The sequence below is a fragment of the Bubalus kerabau genome, chromosome 13 (assembly GCF_029407905.1).
Source record: "Bubalus kerabau isolate K-KA32 ecotype Philippines breed swamp buffalo chromosome 13, PCC_UOA_SB_1v2, whole genome shotgun sequence".
NCBI lineage: Eukaryota > Metazoa > Chordata > Mammalia > Artiodactyla > Bovidae > Bubalus > Bubalus kerabau.
In genome coordinates this window covers 39,625,736-39,648,781 of record NC_073636.1, presented here as the reverse complement: position 1 = coordinate 39,648,781, position 23,046 = coordinate 39,625,736, and the positions used below count along the sequence as shown (strand labels likewise).

Sequence of the window (23,046 nt, the reverse complement as noted above, 5' to 3'; positions counted from 1 at the left end):
TTCTGTGCCTTGGGTCTGTGATCTGAAAAAAGAGGGAAAATAAAATCACTTGCTGTGTCCCACAGGAACAATACATGAAGCAACCATCTCATGCATTGAGATGAAGTAAGGCGTTCGGTGACCCTGGCTGGTGTGACCATCAGTTGGGATCTTGAAGCCCTTGTCAGTGGAAGCTCGTATCTCCTGTAGCCCACGGCGTGCTCCGTGGTCACATGACCCTGCATTCAGGAAGGCCCCACTCTTGGTTTAATGCTCTGCGACACCTTCTTGAAATTAATAATAATTTTTGACCAGGGGCCCCCATTTTCATTTTGCCTAACTGAAGTCGTTCAGTCGTGTCCGACTCTTTGTGACCCCATGGACTGTAGCCTACCAGGCTCCTCTGTCCATGGATTTTTCATTTTGCCTGGAGCCTTGCAAATTATGTACTGGTCCTGCCTGGCCCCTCCAGTCACATATGTGGGTTGAAAGCTTATGGTTCCTGGTGTGTGCAGGAGAGCGTCTTCTTTAGAAGTGAAGCAACTCTTCAGGGTTGGGAGCCTTTATTAGCTTTAAGCATCTTTATCCCTCAGCCTATCACTCAAGTCTTTCTGGAGGCTGCATTCAAATATCCCAATGTCTTTCAGTTAAGTTCAATCACTCAGTCATGTCTGACTCTTTGCAGCCCCATGGACTGCAGCATGCCAGGCTTTCCTGTCCATTACCAACTCCTGGAGCTTGCTCAAACTCATGTCCATTGAGTCGGTGATACCATCCAACCATCTCATCCTCTGTCATCCCCTTCTCCTCCTGCCTTCAATCTTTCCCAGCATCAGGGTCTTTTCAAATGAGTCAGCTTTTCACATCAGGTGGCCAAAGTACTGGAGTTTCAGCTTCAGCATCCATCCTTCCAATGAATATTCAGGGTTGATTTCCTTTAGGATGGACTGGTTGGATCTACTTGCAGTTCAAGAGACTCTCAACAGTCTTCTCCAACACCACAGCTCAAAAGCATCAATTGCTTCAGTGCTCAGCTTTCTTTATAGTCCAACTCTCACATCCATACATGACTACTGGAAAAACCATAGTTTTGACTAGATGGACCTTTGTTGGCAAAGTAATGTTTTTTAATATGCTGTCTAGGTTGGTCATAGCTTTTCTTCCAAGGAGCAAGTGTCTTTTAATTTCATGGCTGCAATCATCATCTGCAGTGATTTTTGGAGCCCAAGAAAGCCAAGTCTCTCACTGTTTCTATTGTTTCCCCATCTATTTGCCATGAAGTGATGGGACCGGATGCCATGATCTTAGTTTTCTGAATGTTGAGCTTTAAACCAACTTTTTCACTCTCCTCTTTCACTTTCATCAAGAGGCTTTTTAGTTCTTCTTCACTTTCTGCCATAAAGGTGGTGTCATCTGCATATCTGAAGTTATTGATATTTCTCCCGGCAATCTTGATTCCAGCTTGTGCTTCTTCCAGTCCAGTGTTTCTTATGATGTACTCTGCATATAAGTTAAATAAGCAGGGTGACAATATACAGCCTTGATGTACTCCTTTTCCTACTGGGAACCAGTCTGTTGTTCCATGTCCAGTTCTAACTGTTGCTTCCTGACCTGCATACAGATTTCTCAAGAGGCAGGTCAGGTGGTCTGGTATTCCCATCTCTTTCAGAATTTTCCACAGTTTATTGTGATTCACATAGTCAAAGGTTTTGGCGTAGTCAATAAAGCAGAAGTAGATGTTTTCTGGAACTCTCTTGCTTTTTTGATGGTCCAATGACTTTAATCTCTATCTTAATTTGAGCGTTACATGCACTTAAGAAAAAAAATCTCTCTTGCAGAAACTTGTTCCAGGTTTGAGGAAAAGAAAGAAGAGAAAGCGCTTTCATGGCTCATGTTCTTCCTGACTTCATGGCCTGAGCCTCAGCGCCCTGGGCTGGTGCTGCTGAGAGAGGGGTGGCTCCTACAGAAACTGGAAGGCTGCCTCACAACAGGCAAGATTTTATTTTTAGCTCAAAGGGATATTCGGCCTCTTTAGTCACCGTGCCCAAGCCTTCAAGAATCTTCGTGCCTTAACTGTTTAAGTCAACAAAGTTGAGGTAAGTACCTGCTAGAGACGATGTGGAAAAAAGGGAGTCCTCCTATACTGCTGGTGAGAACGTGAATTGGTGCAAGCCCTATGGAGAACAGTATGCAGATTTCTCAAAAAACTGAAAATAAGAACTACTGTATGTCCCACTCCTGGGCATATACTTAGAGAAAAAATGTAATTCAAAAAGACACATGTACCCCAATGTTCTTTGCAGCACTATTTATAAGAGCCAGGACATGGAAGCAATCTAAATGTCCACAACAGATGAATGGATAAAGATGTGGTATATATACACAACGGAATATTACTCAGTCATAGAAAGGAATGAAATTCGGTCATCTGTAGAAATGTGGTTGGACCTAGAGTCTATCATACAGAGTTAAGTAAGTCAGAAAGAGAAAAATAAATATCATATATTAGAGAATATGTCTGGAATCTAGAAAAAATGGTACAGTCCAGTTCAGTCGCTCAGTCATGTCGGACTCTTTGCAACTCCACGAACTGCAGCACGCCAGGCTTCCCTGTTCATCACCAAATCCCAGAGTTTACCCAAACTCATGTCCATTGAGTTGGTGATGCCATCCAACCATCTCATCCTCTGTCATCCCCTTCTCCTCCTGTCTTCAATCTTTCCCAGCATTAGGGTCTTTTCAAATGAGTCAGCTCTTTACATCAGGTGACCAAAGTATTGGAGTTTCAGCTTCAACATCAGTCCTTCCAATGAACACCCAGGACTGATCTTCTTTAGGATGGACTGGTTGGATCTCCTTGAAGTCCAAGGGACTCTCAAGAGTCTTCTCCAACACCACAGGTCAAAAGCACCAATTCTTCTGTGCTCAGCTTTCTTTATAGTCCAACTCTCACATCCACACATGACTACTGGAAAAACCATAGCCTTGACTAGACGGACCTTTGTTGACAAAGAAATGTCTTTGCTCTTTAATATGCTGTCAAAGTTGGTCATAATTTTACTTCCAAGGAGTAAGCATCTTTTCATTTCATGGCCGCAATCACCATTTGCAGTGATTTTGGAGCCCAGAAAAATAAAGTCAACCACTGTTTCCACATCTATTTCCCATGAAGTGATGGGACCAGATCCCATGATCTTAGTTTTCTGAATGTTGAGCTTTAAGCCAACCTTTTCACTCTCCTCTTTCACTTTCATCAAGAGGCTCTTTACTTCTTATTCGCTTTCTGCCATAAAGGTGGTGTCATCTGCATATCTGAGGTTATTGATATTTCTCCTGGCAATCTTGATTTCAGCTTGTGCTTCTTCCAGCCCAGCATTTCTCATGATGTACTCTGCATATAGGTTAAATAAACAGGGTGACAATATACAGCCTTGATGTACTCCTTTTCCTATTTGGAACCAGTCTGATGTTCCATGTCCAGTTCTAACTGTTGCTTCCTGACCTGCATACAGATTTCTCAAGAGGCAGGGCAGGTGGTCTGGTATTCCCATCTCTTTCAGAATTTTCCACAGTTTATTGTGATCCACACAGTCAAAGGCTTTGGCATAGTCAATAAAGCAGAAATAGATGTTTTTCTAGAATTCTCTTGCTTTTCCCATGATCCAGCGGATGTTGGCAATTTGATCTCTGGTTCCTCTGCCTTTTCTAAAATCAGCTTGAACATCAGGAAGTTCATGGTTCACATATTGCTGAAGCCTGGCTTGGAGAATTTTAAGCATTACTTTACTAGCGTGTGAGATGAGTGCAATTGTGCGATAGTTTGAGCATTCTTTGGCATTGCCTTTCTTTGGGATTGGAGAGAAAAATGACCTTTTCCAGTCCTGTGGCCACTGCTGATTTTTCCAAATTTGCTGGCATATTGAGTGCAGCACTTTCACAGCATCATCATTTAGGATTTGAAATAGCTCAACTGGAATTCTATCACCCCTACTAGCTTTGTTCATAGTGATGCTTCCTAAGGTCCACTTGACTTCACAGTCCAGGATGTCTGGCTCTAGGTGAGTGATCACACCATCGTGATTATCTGGGTCGTGAAGATCTTTCTTGTACAGTTCTTCTGTGTATTCTTGCCACCTCTTCTTAATATCTTCTGCTTCTGCTAGGTCCATACCATTTCTGTCCTTTATTGAGCCCATCTTTGCATGAAATGTTCCCTTGCTATCTCTAATTTTCTTGAAGAGATCTCTAGTCTTTCCCATTCTATAGTTTTCCTTTATTTCTTTGCGTCGATTGCTGAGAAAGGCTTTCTGATCTCTCCTTGCTATTCTTTAGAACTCTGCATTCAAATGGGAATATCTTTCCTTTTCTCCTTTGCTTTTCACTTCTTTTCTTTTCACAGCTATTTGCAAGGCCTCCTCAGACAGCCACTTTGCTTTTTGGCATTTCTTTTTCTTGGGGATGGTCTTGATCCCTGTCTCCTGTACAATGTCACGAACCTCCGTCCATAGTTCATCAGGCACTCTGTCTATCAGATCTAGTCCCTTAAATCTATTTCTCACTTCCAGTGTATAATCACAAGGGATTTGATTTAGGTCATATCTGAATGGTCTAGTGGTTTTCCCCACTTTCTTCAATTTAAATCTGAATTTGGCAATAAGGAGTTCATGATCTGAGCCACAGTCAACCCCCGGTCTGGTTTTTGCTGACTGTATAGAGCTTCTCCATCTTTGGCTGCAAAGACTATAATCAATCTGATTTCAGTGTTGACCATCTGGTGATGTCCATGTATAGAGTCTTCTCTTGTGTTGTTGGAAGAGGGTGTTTGCTATGACCAGTGTGTTCTCTAAGCAAAACTCTATTAGCCTTTGCCCTGCTTCATTCTGTACTCCAAGGCCAAATTTGCCAGGTGTTTCTTGACTTCCTACTTTTGCAAAAAATGGTACAGATGATCTTATTTGCGAAACATAAATGGAGACAGAGACATAGAAAATACACCAAGGAGGAAAGGGGTGGGGGTGGGTGGGATGAACGGAGAGGTTGGGATTGACGTAGATACACTACTACGTATAAAACAGATAATGAATGAGAACCTACAGAGTAGCACAGGGAATGCTACTCAGTGCTCTGTGTTGATCTAAATGGGAAGGAAATTCAAAAAAGAGGGGGTATATAAACACACAGTTGATTCACTTTGCTGTACAGCAGAAACTAACACAACACTGTAAAGCAACTATACTCCAATAATTTTTTTTTAAGTATCTGCTATAGATATGCCAGTGCTACTCTGGCAAAAACCAGACAAGCCCGTAACTTTCCCAGTGCATCTCAGATGCAGACAGGTACTGAGAATAGAGACTGATAAATGGAGCAGGAGCCCTTGAGATCAACAGCTATGAACCCTTGACATGCTTGTGGTTTTCCAGCCTGGCCACCTTCCTGGGGCAGACATAGACCAGGGGATGGGTTCACACAGGGGAGTCCCCTGAGAGAGACAACAACAGAATTCAGGTTTATGCCAAAGAAGGGCTATCACCTTAGACCCCAAAATCCAAGCTGGGAAGGAGGCAGGTGAGGATGTGACATGAATGAGGTGCAGGGACCCGATGGCAGGGCCAGTGGATTGTAGAGCAGGGCAGGGGCTGAGCCAAAGCAACTCTACATGAAAAACAAGGCTTCACATCTCATCATCGAGACAGAGGACAAGGTGGTTTGAGTACCCTCACCAACGGCCACTGGTAAACTTGTCTGTTGAATGTTAAATCCTTCTGAAAATGCTTTAGCTGTTACAGTATTTTGCCCCTGCTTCTGTGCTGGATTTTCATACGGTGTGTAAATACGCTTAGATTGTTTTGTATCTTAGTCCATTTTCCCAGCACTCACTAAAAAAAAGTTTCCTCAAAGGTAGTTTTGTTAAATTGAATAACACACAAGTATACAGCTGTATAAGAACCTTTAGTTCAGTCAACCTTCAACAACTGCTCTGCCGTTTATTGATTTTTGTCTCTGTTTCTAGAATGATGTTTCATTTATAAAAGCATCAGAACCTCTGAGAACACAGTCTTGGTTCTCAAGTGAGGCTCTTTTTCTCTCTCCAGAAGAACTGAGTACAGCTTCCTCCGAAGCATTCCATTTTTTTCCTCAATCATTTTCCATGGTGTGTACAGGGAATTCTTCAGTACAGTAAACACCAACTAAGACCCAGATGTTTAAATGAACTTATGGAAAAACAATGGTGAAAAAATGCTACTTTTTCATACTATTCATTTTCTTTTATCCTTAATGTTGATCATTTTTTTCTCTTGCAATTGTTATTTTAATGGTTTCTTGGTACTTACACTAAATGAAAACAATGCCGTAGGAAAGTAAGTCAGAAAGGGAAAAACAAATAGCGCATATTAACGCATATATATGGAATCTAGAAGGATGGTACTCATGAACCTATTTGCAGAGCAGTAATGGAGACACAGACATAGAGAATGGACTAATGGACACGGTTTGGGGAGGAGGAAGGAAAGGGTGGGATGTACCAAGAGAGTAATATGGAAGCATACATTACCATATGAAAACTAGATGGGAATTTGCTGCATGACTCAGGAAACTCAACCCGGGGCTGGGTAACAACCTAGAGGAGTGATGGGGAGAGACGTGGGAGGGAGGTCCAAGTGAGAGCGGACATGGGTAAACCTATGGCTGATTCATGTTGATGTTTGGTAGAAACTAACACAATTAGTGAATATCGTAAGGCAATTATCCTTCAATTAAAAGTAAATAAATTTTAAAAATAGGAAAAAACTAAGAAAGAGATCGATTTCCACCTTATGTCAACAGTTAAAATTAGATCTGATGATAGATCTCTTGAGATCTTAAGTCATAATGTTTAAAATCTCATCTCAGAAATATCTGTAAATGACGTGACTGACAAGGCCTTAATCTCCAAAATATACAAACAGCTCATACAACTCAACAACAACAAAAAACAAACCCAATCCAAAAATGGGCAGAAGACTTAAGCAGACATTTCTCCAAAGAAGAAATACAGATGATCAACAGGCACATGAAAAGATGCACAACATCACTAATCATGAGGGAAATGAAAGTCAGAAGCACAGTGAGGTATCACCTCACATCTGTCAGAATGGCCATCATCAAAAACAAGAGAGGTTACAAATGTTGTTGCTGATGTGGAGAAAACAGAACCCTTTCTGCACTATTGGTGGGAATGTAAATTGGTGCAACCACCACAGAAACCAATATAGAGATACCTCAAAAATTTTACACTAGAACTGCCACATGGTCAATTCCAATTCTGGATATTTATCCAAAGAAAATGAAAACAGGAACTTGAAAAGATATCTGCACCTCATGTTCACTGCAGCACTATTTACAATAGCCAAGATATAGAAAAAAAAAATCTAGCTGTCCATTGATGGATGAACGGATAAAGATGTGGTTCAGTTCAGTTGCTCAGTCGTGTCTGACTCTTTGCAACCCCATAAACCGCAGCACGCCAGGCCTCCCTGTCCATCACCAATTCCCAGAGTTCACCCAAACCCAGGTCCATTGAGTCAGTGATGTCATCCAACCATCTCATCCTCTGTCATCCCCTTCTCCTCCTGCCCTCAATCTTTCCCAGCATCAGGGTCTTTTGCATTGAGTCAATGAGTCGCATCAGATGGCCAAAGTATTGGAGTTTCAGCTTCAACATCAGTCCTACCAATGAACACCCAGGACTGATCTCCTTTAGGATGGACTGGTTGGATCTCCTTGAAGTCCAAGGGACTCTCAAGAGTGTGGTACATATATACAATAGAGCATTATCTAGCCATCATAAAGAGTGAAATCCTGCCATTTGCAAAAACATGAATGTACCTTGAGGGCATCCTACTAAATGAAATAAGTCAGATAAAGAAAGACAAACACCTTATAATCTCATTTATATGTGGAATTTTTAAAACAAACACACACAGCCAAGCTCATAGAAAAAGAAGACAGATTGCTGGTTGCCAGAGTTGTAGGTGCAGGGGGTAGGGACAGGGGATGAAATGGGTGAGGGTGGTCAAAAGGTGGGTGAGGGTGGTCAAAAGGTGCAAACCTCTAGGTATAAAATAGGTAAGTCAGAGAATGCAGTGAACAGCATGCTGACTACAGTTAATAATACTGTATTGCATATTTGAAAGTTGCTAAGTGAAAGTCACTCAGTCGTGTCCAACTCTTTGCGACCCCATGGAATTCTCCAGGCCAGAATACTGAAGAGGGTAGCCTTTCCCTTCTCCAGGGGATCTTCCCAACCCAGAGATCAAACCCAGGTCTCCCACATTGCAGGTGGATTCTTTCCCAGCTGAGCCACAAGGGAAGCCCAAGAATACTGGAGTGGGTTACCATTCCCTTCTCCAGCTGATCTTCCCGACCCAGGAATCGAACTGGAGTCTCCTGCATTGCAGGTGGATTCTTTACCAATTGAGCTATCAAGGAAGTTGCTAAAATAGCTCTTAAAAGTTCTCATTACACACACAAAAATTCTGTAACTGTATAGTGACAGATGTTACCTAGACTTATAGTGATCACTTCACAATATAAATACTGAATCATTAAGCTACACACATGAAACTAATATAAAGTTGTTTGTTAGAAAATAATTCACAAACTAGGGGTAGTCTGGGTCCTGGCCAGTCGCAACAAGTTCTGAATGGTCCGACTCACCATCAATGCAGGCGTTTTCTCTTCCCTTCCAGGCCCCTGGACATGGGCCTCTAGGTTCTGCCTTGACCCCATTCTACTTGTCCTGTGGCTGTCCCTGGGTTAGTTCACTGCCCCACTCTGGTCCCCTCAGTATCCCAGTACCCCAACTCTGGCTCTTCACTGACAATTTCTATCGAGGTAACATGCAGGACTTTTAAACTCAACAGATTAGAAGTCACACTCAGTATTTCTTCCCCACTCTCTCCCTTGGCCACACATGCAGAAGGACACTCACACGCTCACTCAGGAATACCCACCCCATCTGATTGGTCCATTTTTCTCAAAACATTCCTTTCCTTGACCTCTGTGACACCATCCTATTAAATACAGATCTCTAAAGGAGCCCACGTATCTTCCAGTCTTTGGAATAACCTATGAAACAAATCTGCAGACACATTTGCTCAGCACTGGAGACCTAGAAATGTCTCCATCCAAATGCAGATGGACGTTAAAGTCACCCAGCCTGTCTGATCACAGTATCATGTTTTCCAAGGCTCCTCCTAGCCCACCACTCTCCTCTGAATCCCTGAAATACACACTGGAATCCTCTGTTCAGCTCCTCTCTTAAATGCAATCAAGCCTGAATAGCCAGGGGTACCAATGGGTGAAAAGTACCTAATAGATTGCAGGCAAGCTCTGATTCAAAAACAACTGCCAACAATGGGTGTGTCTGAATTGGGGGCTTCTGATGCGATGTCTAGGGAGGCTGGGTGAGCTCTGCCTGCTTACCGCAGCTCAGGCTGCCCACTCACTAGGGCCTGTTCGCACTGCTGACCAAAGAACTCCAGGTCCCTCAGACCCGATCACACCAGGGGGTGGGATGGGGGGAGCACTGATTCATGTTAATCAGATGCATGCGTGTGCAAATGCTAAGTTACTTCAGTTGTGTCTGATTCTTTGAGACCCCAGGGACTGTAGCCCGCCAAGCTCCTCTGTCCATGGGATTCTCCAGGTAAGAATACTGGAGTGGGTTGCCATTCCCTCCTCCAGGGGATCCTTCTGACCCCACAGGGATCAAACCCATGTTTCTGATGTCTCCTGCATTGGCAGGTGGGTTCTTTACCCACCTAGCACCACCTGGGAAGACTAATCAGATGCATAGAAGCTGGCAAGCCAACAATTCACTCTAAATTTACAAGGGGCGGGGGGGTTACTCTGCCTTTTAAATGTCCAGAACATATATTTTTACTCTTTTGCACACTGCTGCTAAGTCGCTTCAGTCGTGTCCGACTCTGTGAGACCCCATGGACTGCAGCCCACCAGGCTCCTCTGTCCATGGGATTCTCCAGGCAAGAACAATGGAGTGGGTTGCCATTTCCTCCTCCAATGCATGCAAGTGAAAAGTCAAAGTGAAGTCGCTCAGTCGTGTCCGACTCCTAGCGACCCCATGGACTGCAGCCTACCAGGCCCCTCCGTCCATGGGATTTTCCAGGCAAGAGTACTGGAGTGGGGTGCCATCGCCTTCTCCTTCTGCACACTAGTATTCCTTGAACATTGCCTAGACGTTAGGAGGTTTTGCATGAACTAAGCAATTTCCCCAAGTGGACCCCTTTAGAATGGTGGATCCGGAAGACGCTTCCTGGTTCTGGGGCTAAATGAAGTTGGCAAACATTCCATATTACGGAGTCATCCTAAAGAGTCCCGATGCACGTAATAATAATAACGGCACTGAAAAGTCCTACAGTGGAAAACCTGCTTAACCTTCTTATTTCTCTAAAACATTTTACCCCTGTGACTCTGTAGTCATTTCTCTGGAAAAGTGCCTCTGAACATGCCACTGTGTAAATTCTGTTCCGGACATACACTTCATGGTGTGTGTGTATCTGAATCTGGCCACCTCCAGCAAGTCAGTAGGGGCTCAGCTAAAGGAGTACTGGGCTTGAGGCTCTACTTCCAACTTTGGTGCTTTAACCTGTCCAGGCCTCTGTTTTTCTACCTACCAAATGGAATTACTAGTGTTGTTGTGACAAACAACTGTGATATTATCTGGAAACGCATTTTATAAAGCACTAGAATAATATGATTATCTGCTAAGGATATACTTATTGCTCTGCCACTCCTCCAAATGCTTTTTACAGAAGGAAACTTCTGTTCACTCTTTCAACACCCATTCACGAAGTGTTGGGCAGTAAGAGCTTGGAGCTGGCTTTCACCCTTAGGAAGTTCAAAGACAGAGGTTGAGCAGGGGCCACTGAATACTGCTCAAAAGTAATTGCTTCCCAGGTGACTCAGTGGTAAAGAATCAGCCTGCCAATGCAGAAGACAAAGGATGCGCAGAAGACGAAGGTTAGAACCCTGAGTTGGAAAGAGCCCCTGCAGTAGGAAATGGCAACCGACTCCAGTATTCTTGCCTGGAGAATCCCACGGACAGAGGAGCCTGGTGAGCTACACTCCGTGGGGTTGCAGAGTCAGACAGGACTGAGCAAACACGCACGTACAATACACACCCAAGGACTTCGGGTGCCTGACCAGGGAAAGGCGGCCGGAGTTCAGCTGAAACCACTAGGAATCTGGCAGTATCATCAGACCTGGATTGACATGAGGAATAGGACAGAACCTCGTGGTGGAATGTGGGCAGTGCCTGTGCTAATTGGGCCCAACTGTGGCCGACCTCTCAGGGCTGCATACCCTCGGACAGAGGAGAAATGAGTTATCTCTCTCCTCCAAGAGGAGGGGGAGGATTTAGCTCCCCAAAGAGACTTTTCTGGAGAAGAAAATTCCTCTTTGTAGTGGGTGGTGGCCCTTGAATTTGAAGAACTGGGAGGGGGACCTGGGGCGGGTTTGGCGGGGAGGGCTGCTTGGACATTCTCTCTAAACAAGCACATACCTGCAGCCCTAGAGGGAGTCAAGCTGCTTGCATCTATTTCTGCATGGGGGGGAGGGCAGGGCTATTTTAGATCTCTTTCTTCCCTTAGAGAACAAGTTGCAGGAGGGAGGGGGTCTCCAGACAAAGGAGGTCACAGTAGCAGTGTGTTCTCCTGTCCCCAGCCTCCAAAGGCTGAGAGCAGAGTCCCCAAACCCCAAAGCTCCTGTCAACCACCAGTGTTCTTTCTGAGGTCCCAAACAGGAGCCCCCCCGCCCCCCCATTCCCCTCGCCCCCCTCAATCCGAGGCCATGATGCTGTAGAGGTGCCAAGGCAGGGACAATGCATGTTTGTTCTAGAGACAGAATTGGAACTGGAGGCCAAAAAGGAAATGCCCACCTCTATGTACACTCATAAAAATACTCTTGCATACTTGAACTGGGTAAAATAGTACCAGTTCCACAGTCAAAAAACATAACTTACAAGGGAAAACAATCCGAAAAAGAATGTATCTCTGTGTATAGCTGAATCACTTTGCTGTACACTTGAAACTAACACAACAGTGTAAACCAACTATATTTCATGTTTTTTTTTAGAGTCATAGTAAAAACAAAAGAACATGACTATTTATTCTGTATAAAGCCGCACTGCCTAAACTGCAGCATGCCACTCTGCCAAGGCTCAGAAACCCCCAGGTGGGGGTCTAGACAAACAGGGCGATTGGAAACACTGTTTCCACCGCACAGTGACGCAAGGTCATAACCACAACCGGTCTTGATGTAAAACGTTGACATTTTGTTCTGGGGATTTTTCACATGAAAGTTGATGGTTTTCAACAGTGCATTAAAATACTATTCTTGTTAATGACCGAGTTCCGCCAGCTGTTTGTTTTTGCTGCAATATTTACAAAGTCCTGTTGGCCGGAAGAGTGCCCTGGGGTTTCCTTACTGTTGACAGCACGTTCCTAAGAAACCCCACTGTGCCTGAAACCCTCAGGGCTGCAATAAAATACAGCCCCCCAGCTTTCGGGTTTTTGTGGCTTTCTGTCCTGAGTTAGGAAACCCCCCCTGCACCCGCCTCCACTAGAGAAACCAGGCGCCGGTGAGGGCCCGAAGTGGGGGCGGGGTCAGTCTCTCGCCTGTATTTCTTGGCAACACATCACAGGCTTTAAAGCTGAATTCTGCAAACTCTCCGAAGTCCCGCGGCCGTAGGGGGCGAGGGGCGCGGGTGGGTGGACCCTGCGCTGGTGGGAGCCGAGTCCAAGGGTGGAGACCGAACCTGGGGATGGGGGGGCGTGGAAGCCTCAAAGTGTGAGAGTGACCTCCCTCCCTTCCGCGCAGGAACCCTGGGCTCCTCCGCCTGCTGCACCGCCATCAATCACGGCGACAGCCCCTTAGTTCCCCGGCCGGCCTCTCCCCCGCAGGAGTGGGTGAGGGGAGGAAATCTCTAGCCCGAGCGTCTGCCCCGCACACTGGCCGAGCGCACCGACCCGGTCTGCCCCGGGCTTGCGACCCCTGCTCCAGGTTGCGCGGCTCAGGGCGCACTTGACACGCCGTCTGCATCCCCGCAGGTCCAACTGCATTCAAGTCCCCGCGGCCGTCCGCCGTGCGCGCGCGCACCCGAGCCCCCGCGCCTGCAGCCGCGGTGTCCCCCTCCCCACTACCCTCCGCGCAGAGGCCCCGGGAGGATTCCCGCTGGGAAAGACCACCCTGGCCCAGTCCCGGCGCCCCTACTCCCTGGTGCCCCCTTCCCCGTGCGTCCCCACGACCCCACAGCCGCTCGATTTCCAGGCCCCCCCGGTCTCCTCCAGAGGGAAGGAGCGTGCGAGGACTAGCACCCCGCGCCCCGAACCCTGCAGAGCCCCCGCCCGCGTGCGCCCGTTGGGGGGTCTCCGGGTGCTTGGGGTGCAGGCCAAGGGGGTGGGGTCTCCGCTGCCGCCGCCCCTTACCTCGCACAGGCCCTCCCCGCAGGTCTTGGAGAGGGGGGCGACCCGAGCCCCGCCGACCGGCCCCGGGCTGACTTTCCCCGCCCGGGAGGCGCTGTTGGCGGAGGAAGAGGAGGCAGGCGAGGGAAGGGCTTTGTGTCTGCCTCGCGTCCTCCCTCGGCTCCAGCTCGGGCCATCCCCCTCCCCCAGCCGCCCTCCCGAACTCTGGAGCGATGGGGCGGGGGAGCCGAAGGGGCGAGGAAGGCGCCTGCGCGACCCGGGTCCACCCCCGTCCTTCCCCCCCCGCCCCCACCCCGTACCGCCCACTCTGCGCCCCGGGACGCGCAGCCTCTACGCTCACCCCGGCAGCCGGCGCCCCGGCGGCAGGGCAGAGAGCTGCGGCAGAAAGTTGATCTAACCCGGCGCGAACCCCGCTGGCCCGGCTCCCGACACGCCTAGGCGCCGCCGCCGCGCTTTGCTCGCTCCCCCGGGGAGAGCCAGGCTGTTGTTCCCGGAGACAAGGCCCAGCGTCCCCTTTCGATCTGCTCATCCCCACGGCTGCACGAACGCGTGCACCCCTCTCCATGGAACGAGCCCCACCGCCCCGCCGCGGTCACCGATCCGCCGCGCGGGCTGGGAGCCCTAGTCCCGGAGGCCCGAGTAGGGCGCGGCGCTTTGTCCCCGCTTTGAACGCGCCGGGTGCCTGCCGCGCGATGTTGTGCTCGTCTTCGCTGGATAGGGGGCCGCCTGGGTTTGTTTCTGCATGAGCAGGCCAGCCCCCGGCCCGCGGGAGTGCGAGGATGTGGTTAGGCTCCGCGCTGGGAGACCTTTCTCACCCCTGGTGGGGGCGACGCACACAGGCAGAGAGGCGAGGGGGTGCGGGCGGGTTCACCGCCCCGAACCAGGAGTGGTCTGGCGAGTCCCAGGTGAGGGGAAGTTCTCTCACTTCCCCGCTGGAGAGAAATACCTAAAGGTTACCAAAGTAGCTGGTGTCTCAAAAAAACAAAAACAAAAGAACAACTCAGAGACACCGTTTTTTGGATGGAGCAGAAAAAGGAAGCCAACGGACAGAAATCTTATATTTTGTTTCCTTTCTGCCCCAGACCTTCTAAAAATCCCCAAATTTATCCTTTGTATTCAGCTAGACTCCCAGGAAGACGGAACCCACTGTGCTCGTCTTCTGTTCCAAGTCAACCATTCCATGAATAATTGAGCACCTGCTTTTGTGCCAGGCACTGCTGTAATGTTTGGAGATGAGCTAGAGGACAAAAGACCAAAAGATCTTTGTTATTGATTCCAAACAAAGATCTCCCTGCCCTTGGTGGAACTGACCTACTTGGACACTTGGACGGGGGTGGGGTGGGTGCAGGGGCAGAGGGTGACCCATGAGCATCAGTCAGTTAATTATCGGGGCTGTAGAGGCCGTCAGCAGTGGGAACTGGAGACAAAGTAAGCAGGCTGGGGAGTCCTTGTGTCTGGGGTGCTCCGAGGAGGCCGGCCTGAGCAGGTGGGATTCGGGCAGGTGAGGAAAGGAATAACCTGCAAAGAGGACTAGGGGTAGAGACTCTGAGCTGCTGGGTAGAAATCACGAGAGTCTACATGGAGGGTAATGTGGTCTGGCTACATTGCTGAAAAATGGGTCTGATGTTGTACCAGGAAGTCCATTGCAAGGGGCAAAGGTGGAAACAAGTTAGGAGACTTGAAATGATCTCAGATTGAGAGAAAGGTGGCCAGAGCAGAGGTGAAGTATGGATTCTTACTGGTTTTGCAGGTAAAAGTGTCAGGAATTCCTCTGCGGTTGGATACACTGGAAGAAGGGAGAAGCAGACAGGTATAGACCGGCCCCACATCTCTCCCCCTTCCCTCCCTTCCTCCACCAGGAATGATTGTGTTTTGTAGACAACCCCAGGTAAATACTTGGAGAAGGCAATGGCACCCCACTCCAGTACTTTGCCTGGAAAATCCCATGGATGGAGGAGCCTGGTAGGCTGCAGTCCATGGGGTCACTAAGAGTCGGACATGACTGAGCGACTTCACTTTCACTTTTCACGTTCATGCATTGGAGAAGGAAATGGCAACCCACTCCAGTGTTCTTGCCTGGAGAATCCCAGGGATGGTGGAGCCTGGTAGCTGCCGTCTATGGGGTCACACAGAGTCGGACACAACTGAAGTGACTTAGCAGCGGCAACAGCAGGTAAATACTGAACAGGTATGGCCTCTGCTTTCTTCCTGTTCTTTTCCTTTTCTTCTTTTCTAGCACCCTCTTGAAAACTTCATTCATCTTGTGGACACAGGCTCAATGTATCCTAGAACTTGGGACCCATTAGGCTGTGTTCCCCCCAGGTAAACATTCTACTGTAGAGATGGATTTGGGGGTTACTCAACCAAACTGTTTACTGAGTAGCAACTGTGTATGTGCCAAGCTCTGTTGTAGGCTTTGGGGCTACAGCAGGGAACCAAACAGACAAAACATTGTGTTCTCCTGGAACCCTCAGTCTCATGGGGAGAGAGTCAATAAACCAGACAAACAAGGAAGATATGTGACATGGTTGATGAAACATAACATGGTTGATGAAATGTGCCATGGAGGAAAAATGAACCTGGGGAGGGAAAGAGAGGGTGCTAGGGAGGCTGCGATTTGAGATAGGTGGTCAGAGAAAACTCCAGGAGGGGGGGGGAAAAAGAAAACCTTTTTAAAAATAATGAACCTTGGACCCTCTCAGGGACATTCTCACACTTGGCAGGTTTGGTCTCCCCCTACCCGGGTCCCTGGAGACTGCAGTGTGCACTCCAGTCAGCCGCAGAGACCACACGTGCTCTGAGCACACTGCTGTCAGCTGAGGACCAGCCAGCCAAGAAAATGACATTTCTAATGAAGTTATTTCCCTTCCAGAGTAAACCAAGCAGTCCTGGTCTGGAAGCATTGCCCAGAGCTGGCCACTTGGCCATTTGTTTCTTTCCTCTGTTGAGCAGGGCAAATAGAGGTGAGTGTCCTGAAAAAAGTGGTTTGGTTTTCCAGGATCTGAGCTGTACAGTCATCACAAGGATAATGATGGCTTCTCTTTATTTATGCATCTGCAGTGGTAAATGGGTAACGTTTCCTTCATCAATCCCCATAGCCACCCTGAAATTATTGGAGGCTTTCTTTGTGACCTAGTATATGATCTATTTTGAAAAAAATTCCATTTTTATCAGAAAAGGCTTATTAAATGCTCCCCATAATCTAGTTCATACTTAGCATATAGTAGTTGTTCAAAACTGTTTATTCCTGAACTCAAACACCAACTAATTAAATGTGAATTCATCTTTTGCATTTATTCTAATTGTTTGTGTCATTTACTTTTATAATTTTCTTTGCCAGTCTTCTAATTTATCTCCTGCTCTCTCCCCTATCCCATTCCTGAATAAAATGAACATTTTCCATTTCAGCTGGAGTTCTGACATTTTTCTTTGCATTTTCTACCTCTTGTAGTCTAACATTGTCATGCTGTTACCCAGTACATAAATATTTATGGGTACTATGCTTTTACAATGGATGGCAGTTATCAGTATAATAAGCCTCCTTTGCCCCATTAAATGGAGAAGGCAATGGCACCCCACTCCAGTACTCTTGCCTGGAAAATCCTATGGATGGAGGAGCCTGGTAGGCTGCAATCCACGGGGTCGCTAAGAGTCGGACACGACTGAGCAACTTCACTTTCACTTTTCACTTTCATGCATTGGAGGAGGAAATGGCAACCCACTCCAGTGTTCTTGCCTGGAGAATCCCAGGGATGGTGGAGCCTGGTGGGCTGCCATCTCTGAGGTCACACAGAGTTGGACATAACTGAAGTGACTTAGCAGCAGCAGCCCCATTAAATGTGTTTGTCCTGATTTATTCTGAAATTCCTACCATGACCCCCACTTTCTTTGTGTTTATGTTCAATACATTTTTCAGTCTATCCTCTATTTTAAATCTTTTTTTTTTAACATTTATGCAATTGTTTTTATTTATTCAACTCTAAAGATTGACTGCAGCAATTTTTGGATGGTTGACACCTTAGATTAACACTAATTATAGTGCTATAAATTTGGTTCAGGGTCAGAATGGGAATCAGGAAAGAGGGAGAACAATAGTAATAAAAATCTTCAAACACTGAAATGAAGAAATACTTTTTTCCCTTGAATTAATGCTACTTTCCCATAGACTTCCCTAGACTGGTTTGCAGCCTAAGGTAATAGAAAACAAGGCTTGGGCATATGGAAGAAACCGCAGGTTAAGCTATGGTGCCAAGCGAGAGACTAAAACCGCGATCTGAGTGTCAGTCTCAGGCATAGCTTAGGAGCACAGGCAGATTATCAAATGTGTCCCAGGGTTCTTCCATTTTCACCTATTCAATTTCCCCTTTTCTGGCCAATTCAGGGCTGTACACAGCCCCCTCGCTACCTCCCCTGGTGTTTACAGGGAACCCGACAGGCATGTGTGGCTTCTGCTTAAACAGACAGGCAGCAAGACCAGCTGTGATCCGTCTCCTCCGGAACGCCTGGACAGTCGGGGTTGGCTGAGGAAGGCTTCCTCAGGCCTCTGGAAGGCCGAGCCTCGGGAAGAACGCTGCTTACCCTTGGGAAACCTGGCAACAGTTGCCTGTGATTTCTGGTAGGAATGACCAATCAGAATCAATCCATCTCACTGGGAAAGGTCAAGGGGGAAAAAAAAGAAAACAGCTTCCCTTCCAAAAATGGTAAAGAGGAAACGAGGAGAGAAGAAACCAAAATATTTAGAATGGCAAAATATTTAGAATGGCATAAAAAGTGATATGCATAAACTTCTTTTTGTTATTAAATCTAACTAGAAGTTTCCTAAAGTCCAGTTACCAAGTTGAATTGTGTGGGAAAGAAGAGAGACCGGCTGGAATTTTCCTCAGGAATTCACAACGTCAGGCTGAGAGGTCCTAGGTTTGTGCTGGGGGAGCCCCTTAATGAATGAGGGCTTGGGTGGGCTGGGCTCCATGCTGGCTCCAGTCCCATTGGTCCCTGCAGCGTGAGCCTGGCCCCGTTCACTAGTGTTTCCTGGTGCCTGGGGTGGAGCACTCTGGTACCTGGAAGCAGATGAATACCATGAGCTATTTCTGTAATGACCCACTCTGTAATGTTGCCCTTGGTTCGTGGGGTCACTGGACTTTGGGCCTTGTGGCCTGTAGCCTTGGGCTCGTCTGTTTCCTGGCAATAGCTCTCGATGAGCCTGGTAGGATCAGCCACTGGAGCTTGCTGTGGTTGTAGGCGTCGCCCCCAGTGCCGAGGTTTTCTTGTTAGCACTTGTAAGGCTGGGAGCAGAGGCATCACATGGGTTACTCAAAGACATAGATGTAACCAAGCTACATTGAGATCGCGTTGACTAGCTATTCTTTGGATGGGATACTTGTCCAAATGAATCAATGTTCTTCTTCAGGGTCTCTATGTCACAGGTGAATTGGGCCACTCGTCCCAGATCCTCATCATATTTACGTTCACTAACAAAGTTCTTGATATCAGCTCTGAGCTCGACCAACTGCTCTTCTGACATCCGAACAGGCACATCAGTCATTTTCTTTAGAAGTTTGGCTTTCTTTTGACAGCTAAGCAAAATTTCAGTTGCTTCAGATTTCACTTTGTCCATTTCAGCGAGCAACGCCACTTCCCGATCCATTGAACAGCTCTGCAATTCGGCAAAAGCTTGTTTCATTTTCTTAATAGAAGCATCCACCTCTTCTTTAACTAGAACTTGATATCGTGCAAGAGACACTGTGCAGCGCTGGAGGTCTTTCACAGATTTTTCAATATTAGAACCAAGCTTTTTGTTGGTGAAAGAGAGGGGAACATCTTCCATGCCTAGATTTGAAAGCTGAGGTCCTACAGTAGTTCTTGAGAGAGACTTGGCAACGTTCCTATTTTGTTGAGAATTCTGAGTAGAGTGCATAGTCAAAGATCTGGCCTCAAAATCAGAGACACCATTCTCCAGCATGGATCCTGTTCTATCCAGCACTTCTGATGTGTCAGACTCAGGATTCTCCAGTTCTCTGGCTTCTGTTGAAAGTGTCTCCATACCTTCACTGAGTGAGTCCACAGACTCAGTATCGTTGATGGCATCGCTGACATGATAACCATTAATACCACCTTTCTCTGAGAGGGGTGCAGGTTGTTCCTCTTGAATGGAAACCGATTTATTGGAATCTGGGATACTGTTCCTTGGTTCTGCTGCAGGTTTTGGCTTGCTTTTCTTCTTTTTGTTCTTTTTCTTGCCTGTTACTGTCCATTCTTTGAGTACTCCACTGGCACTACCTTCCATGAACGCTTGTACTGTTTTGTCCACACAATTATCAAAGTGCTGCAAAAGCAGGATCATTTCATTGTTACTCTTATTGGGAACTATTGCACGCACTGCATTTATCTTTTCTTTCATGTTTTCAAAAGCTCCTCCTTGGGCCAGCACAGTACTGGACTGCAAATCAAAAATGAATCCTGATGAATCCTTCTGGTTTTGTTTCCTAGATATTTCAGGTTTCTTTAATCTCAAAAAATGCGGAAGAAAAGTATTATTTTGCCTTGTCTTGGTTCTGACTGTAGTTATCTTTGATTTAAAAGGAGGTGACCAAAGACTGTAGTTGGAGGTGATAAATATAAAATCCTGATTATTTGAAATCCCGTTCACTAGCCAGTGATCTCCTTTTCTTCTCTCATATCAAATTCGTGTCAAGAAATACCATTGTAGACATTCATGTCTCTTTTTCCAGGGAGATTCTATCCTGGGCCCCCGCAGTCGCCGCGTTCCCCAGTTCCGGCTCTACGTTCTGGATGCTCTGGGGTCTGAGAAGAGGAAAGGCTATTTTAAATCTTTTTGCATCTTTTTATGATGATGAGTCTTTTTGAAGCAACATTTATATAATTGAATTTTCTTTTTAAACCCAACTGATGAATTTCTTTCCATTTTGCCATCTTGTTTTATGATGTGGGGGTTTTATAATCCCCTGCTACTTCCTGAGTTCTGTGCTTTTTTGGTGAAACTGACTGTACTTTCTCTCTTCATGTTTTCTTTGGGCATTTGAAAAGTATAGTTCTTGTTTTAGCCAGAGTGGTTCATTCCATCCTGTATTCAGTTATGATTCTGTACTGGGAGGCAGACGCTGTTCTAGGCACTCTGGTTATTTGATGAATATATGAAGGGCTTCCCAGGTGGTGCTAGTGGTAAAAACCCACTTGCCAGTGCAGGAGACATTAGAGATGTGGCTTTGATCCCTGTGTCAGGAAGATTCCCCTGGAGAAGGAAACGGCAACATTCCAGTATCCTTGCCTGGGAAATCCCATGGACAGAGCCTGGCGGGCTACAGTCCATGGGGTGGTACAGAGTCGGACACAACTGAAGTAACTTAGCAGGCATGAAGCCAAGAAGAATCTGTACAAACCTGATGAAAAGAACCCTTATCCTCTCTTTGCTTCCTCATAATTTCAGTTACTTTCCCACAATCACTCTTTGTTCAACAAAATATATAAGCACTTAGGCTTAATCACTTTGGTGGTTTTCCTGCAAAGGCTGCTATGCATGTGTAAAAATAGAATTTGTATGCTTTACTTCTGTCGATCTGTTTTGTGGCCGCTTAAGTCTTGTGCACAGCCAGAGACTCGAAGAGAACCGAGGGAAGGTTTGCTTCCCTACACCATGCAGGTAGAGTCCCCAGGGCATGCTTGTTTATATGTCTCTCCTGGGTTATGTTTGGGTGCAATTTAGGTTTATTTATTTATAATTGGTCGCACTCTGCATGGCATGTGGAATCTTAGTTCCCTGGCCAGGGATTGAGTCTCAACTACTGGATTGCCCAGGAAGTCCCTGGATGCAATTTAGGTTACATTGTAGTTGAGTTTAGCCGTAAATTTATTAAATCTGTCCGGTGCCTTAAAAGTAGCAAATAATTGTTGACATTAACTGAAAAAAAGTGTCTCTTTTGAGACAGTTGAGTTACAATGAAACACTCAGGGTGGCATTTTAGAAATTGTGTGTGGGTGTGCTTCCCAGTGCCTGTTTATACTCCACACCTCTACCAGTGGGAGGACGAGTGAGTCCTCAGGGCATGCTGAAGAAGCCCTGTGGAGGAGAGGCGGAAAGAATCCCCCCAGCTGCTTAGGTTTCAGGGGGAGCCCTTCAGTGAACAGTGGTGCTGTTTACTGAGACGGGAGCAGCTTTGGAGGGATAAGGGGTAAAGACTCCTGGCTGTCTTTGGTTTATTTGAAAACTGCCTGCCCTGACTTGGCCCAGGTGGACTGAAGGATTTACCATGCTGTTCTGTTCCCTGCTTACCTCCCAGGCCCCTCATTCTTCCTAGTCTTTGGGCGCTGGACTTCAGAACAGAAACTTTTACATCACTGAATTATTATTTTTCTTCTGCGTGACTCATCTGTTGAGAATTAATTGTATGTCTATATTTGGCCTGGTGTCAGGCTGAAACAGCTTTGTCATTCACCACTGCCAGGACATTTCCAATCTCAGTTTTACTCCACACAGGCTAATTTCTCTCCTATAAGTAAACCCCGTTTTCTCTTGGCTTCCGTGCCAACAGCAGGCCCTCTGGATCCAGTCTTCCTCCTTCTCCGCTGCCTCCTCCTGTATGACCAGACTCCAGCGGGTGCCCCCCACTTTTGCTTGCCCCCACCCAGCACCATACCCCTTCACACTCTCTGGGTAATTAAACACTTTATCTCTACCACTGATCACAGATCTATAACCCCAACTCTAACCTCTGGTGTACCTGATAACTCCCTTACATCTTCTACTCCTGGGAGGTAACAGCTACTCAGTGTTTACATTCTGAAGTTAAAGCTCCTAATTTGCTCCCCTAAAACTCTCCCCAAGCTTCTCTATCTCTGCCTTATCCTTAATTTCTTGCTTTTTCTCACCTTTTTTTCTTCCAGTTTTACTGAGATATAATTGGCATAGAGCACTGTATACATTTAAAGTGTACAGTATGCAGCTGACTTACATACATCATGAATGATCACCACAGTTTATGAACGTCCATCATCTCTGATAGATATGAGGGGACTTCCCTGGTGGTCCAGTGGTTAAGACCTGTGCTTCCAATGCATGGGGGCATAAGTTCAATCTCTGGTTGCGGAACTAAGATCCTGCAGGCCACACAGCCAAAAAAGAGTACAAATTTTAAAAATCCACCCATGGTGGAGGGAAATAATTTTTTTAAAAAGCCAAAACCTCTTATAAATATGAAATTAAAGAAATAGAAAATATTTTCCTTGTGATGGGAACTCTTGAGATTTACTCTTAACAACTTTCACATATAACATGCAGCAGTGTTATTTACATTTATCATGTTGTACATTATATCCCTAGTATTTATTTATCTTATAACCAGAAGTTTGTACCTTCTGATTATTTTCGTACAATATCCCTCCTTCTCCTCCCCTCTGCCTCTGGTAACCAAAAATCTGATCTCTTTTTTTCTAAAGTGTAATTGACCCACAGCTCTATGTTAGTTTCTGTTGCCCAACATAGTGATTTGGTATTTCTATACCTTTCAAACTGATCCCCGCAAAATGTCTGCTTACAGTCTGAAACCCCATGAAGACAAGACTCTTG

The 23,046-nt window shown here is 46.3% G+C and overlaps 2 protein-coding genes across 3 annotated transcripts in view; both read right to left on the bottom strand.

The window, feature by feature from the left end:
- The window catches only part of RIN2 (Ras and Rab interactor 2), a 211,028-nt gene extending 197,353 nt beyond the window's left edge, over window positions 1–13,675 (bottom strand). For both annotated transcript variants that reach the window (XM_055544095.1, XM_055544098.1), the window contains exon 1: window positions 13,470–13,675. The gene's annotated coding sequence lies outside the window, so the exon portion shown is untranslated. The remainder of the gene's footprint in view (window positions 1–13,469) is intronic.
- A 4,483-nt stretch (window positions 13,676–18,158) lies between these two features.
- LOC129625163 (spermatogenesis-associated serine-rich protein 2-like) lies at window positions 18,159–20,142 on the bottom strand (the record flags this gene model as incomplete). The annotated part of the gene is given in 1 exon segment (XM_055543289.1): window positions 18,159–20,142. A coding segment is annotated over 1 exon segment (1,797 nt), but the record flags the coding sequence as incomplete, so codon positions are not given.
- Between the last annotated feature and the right edge of the window lie 2,904 nt (window positions 20,143–23,046).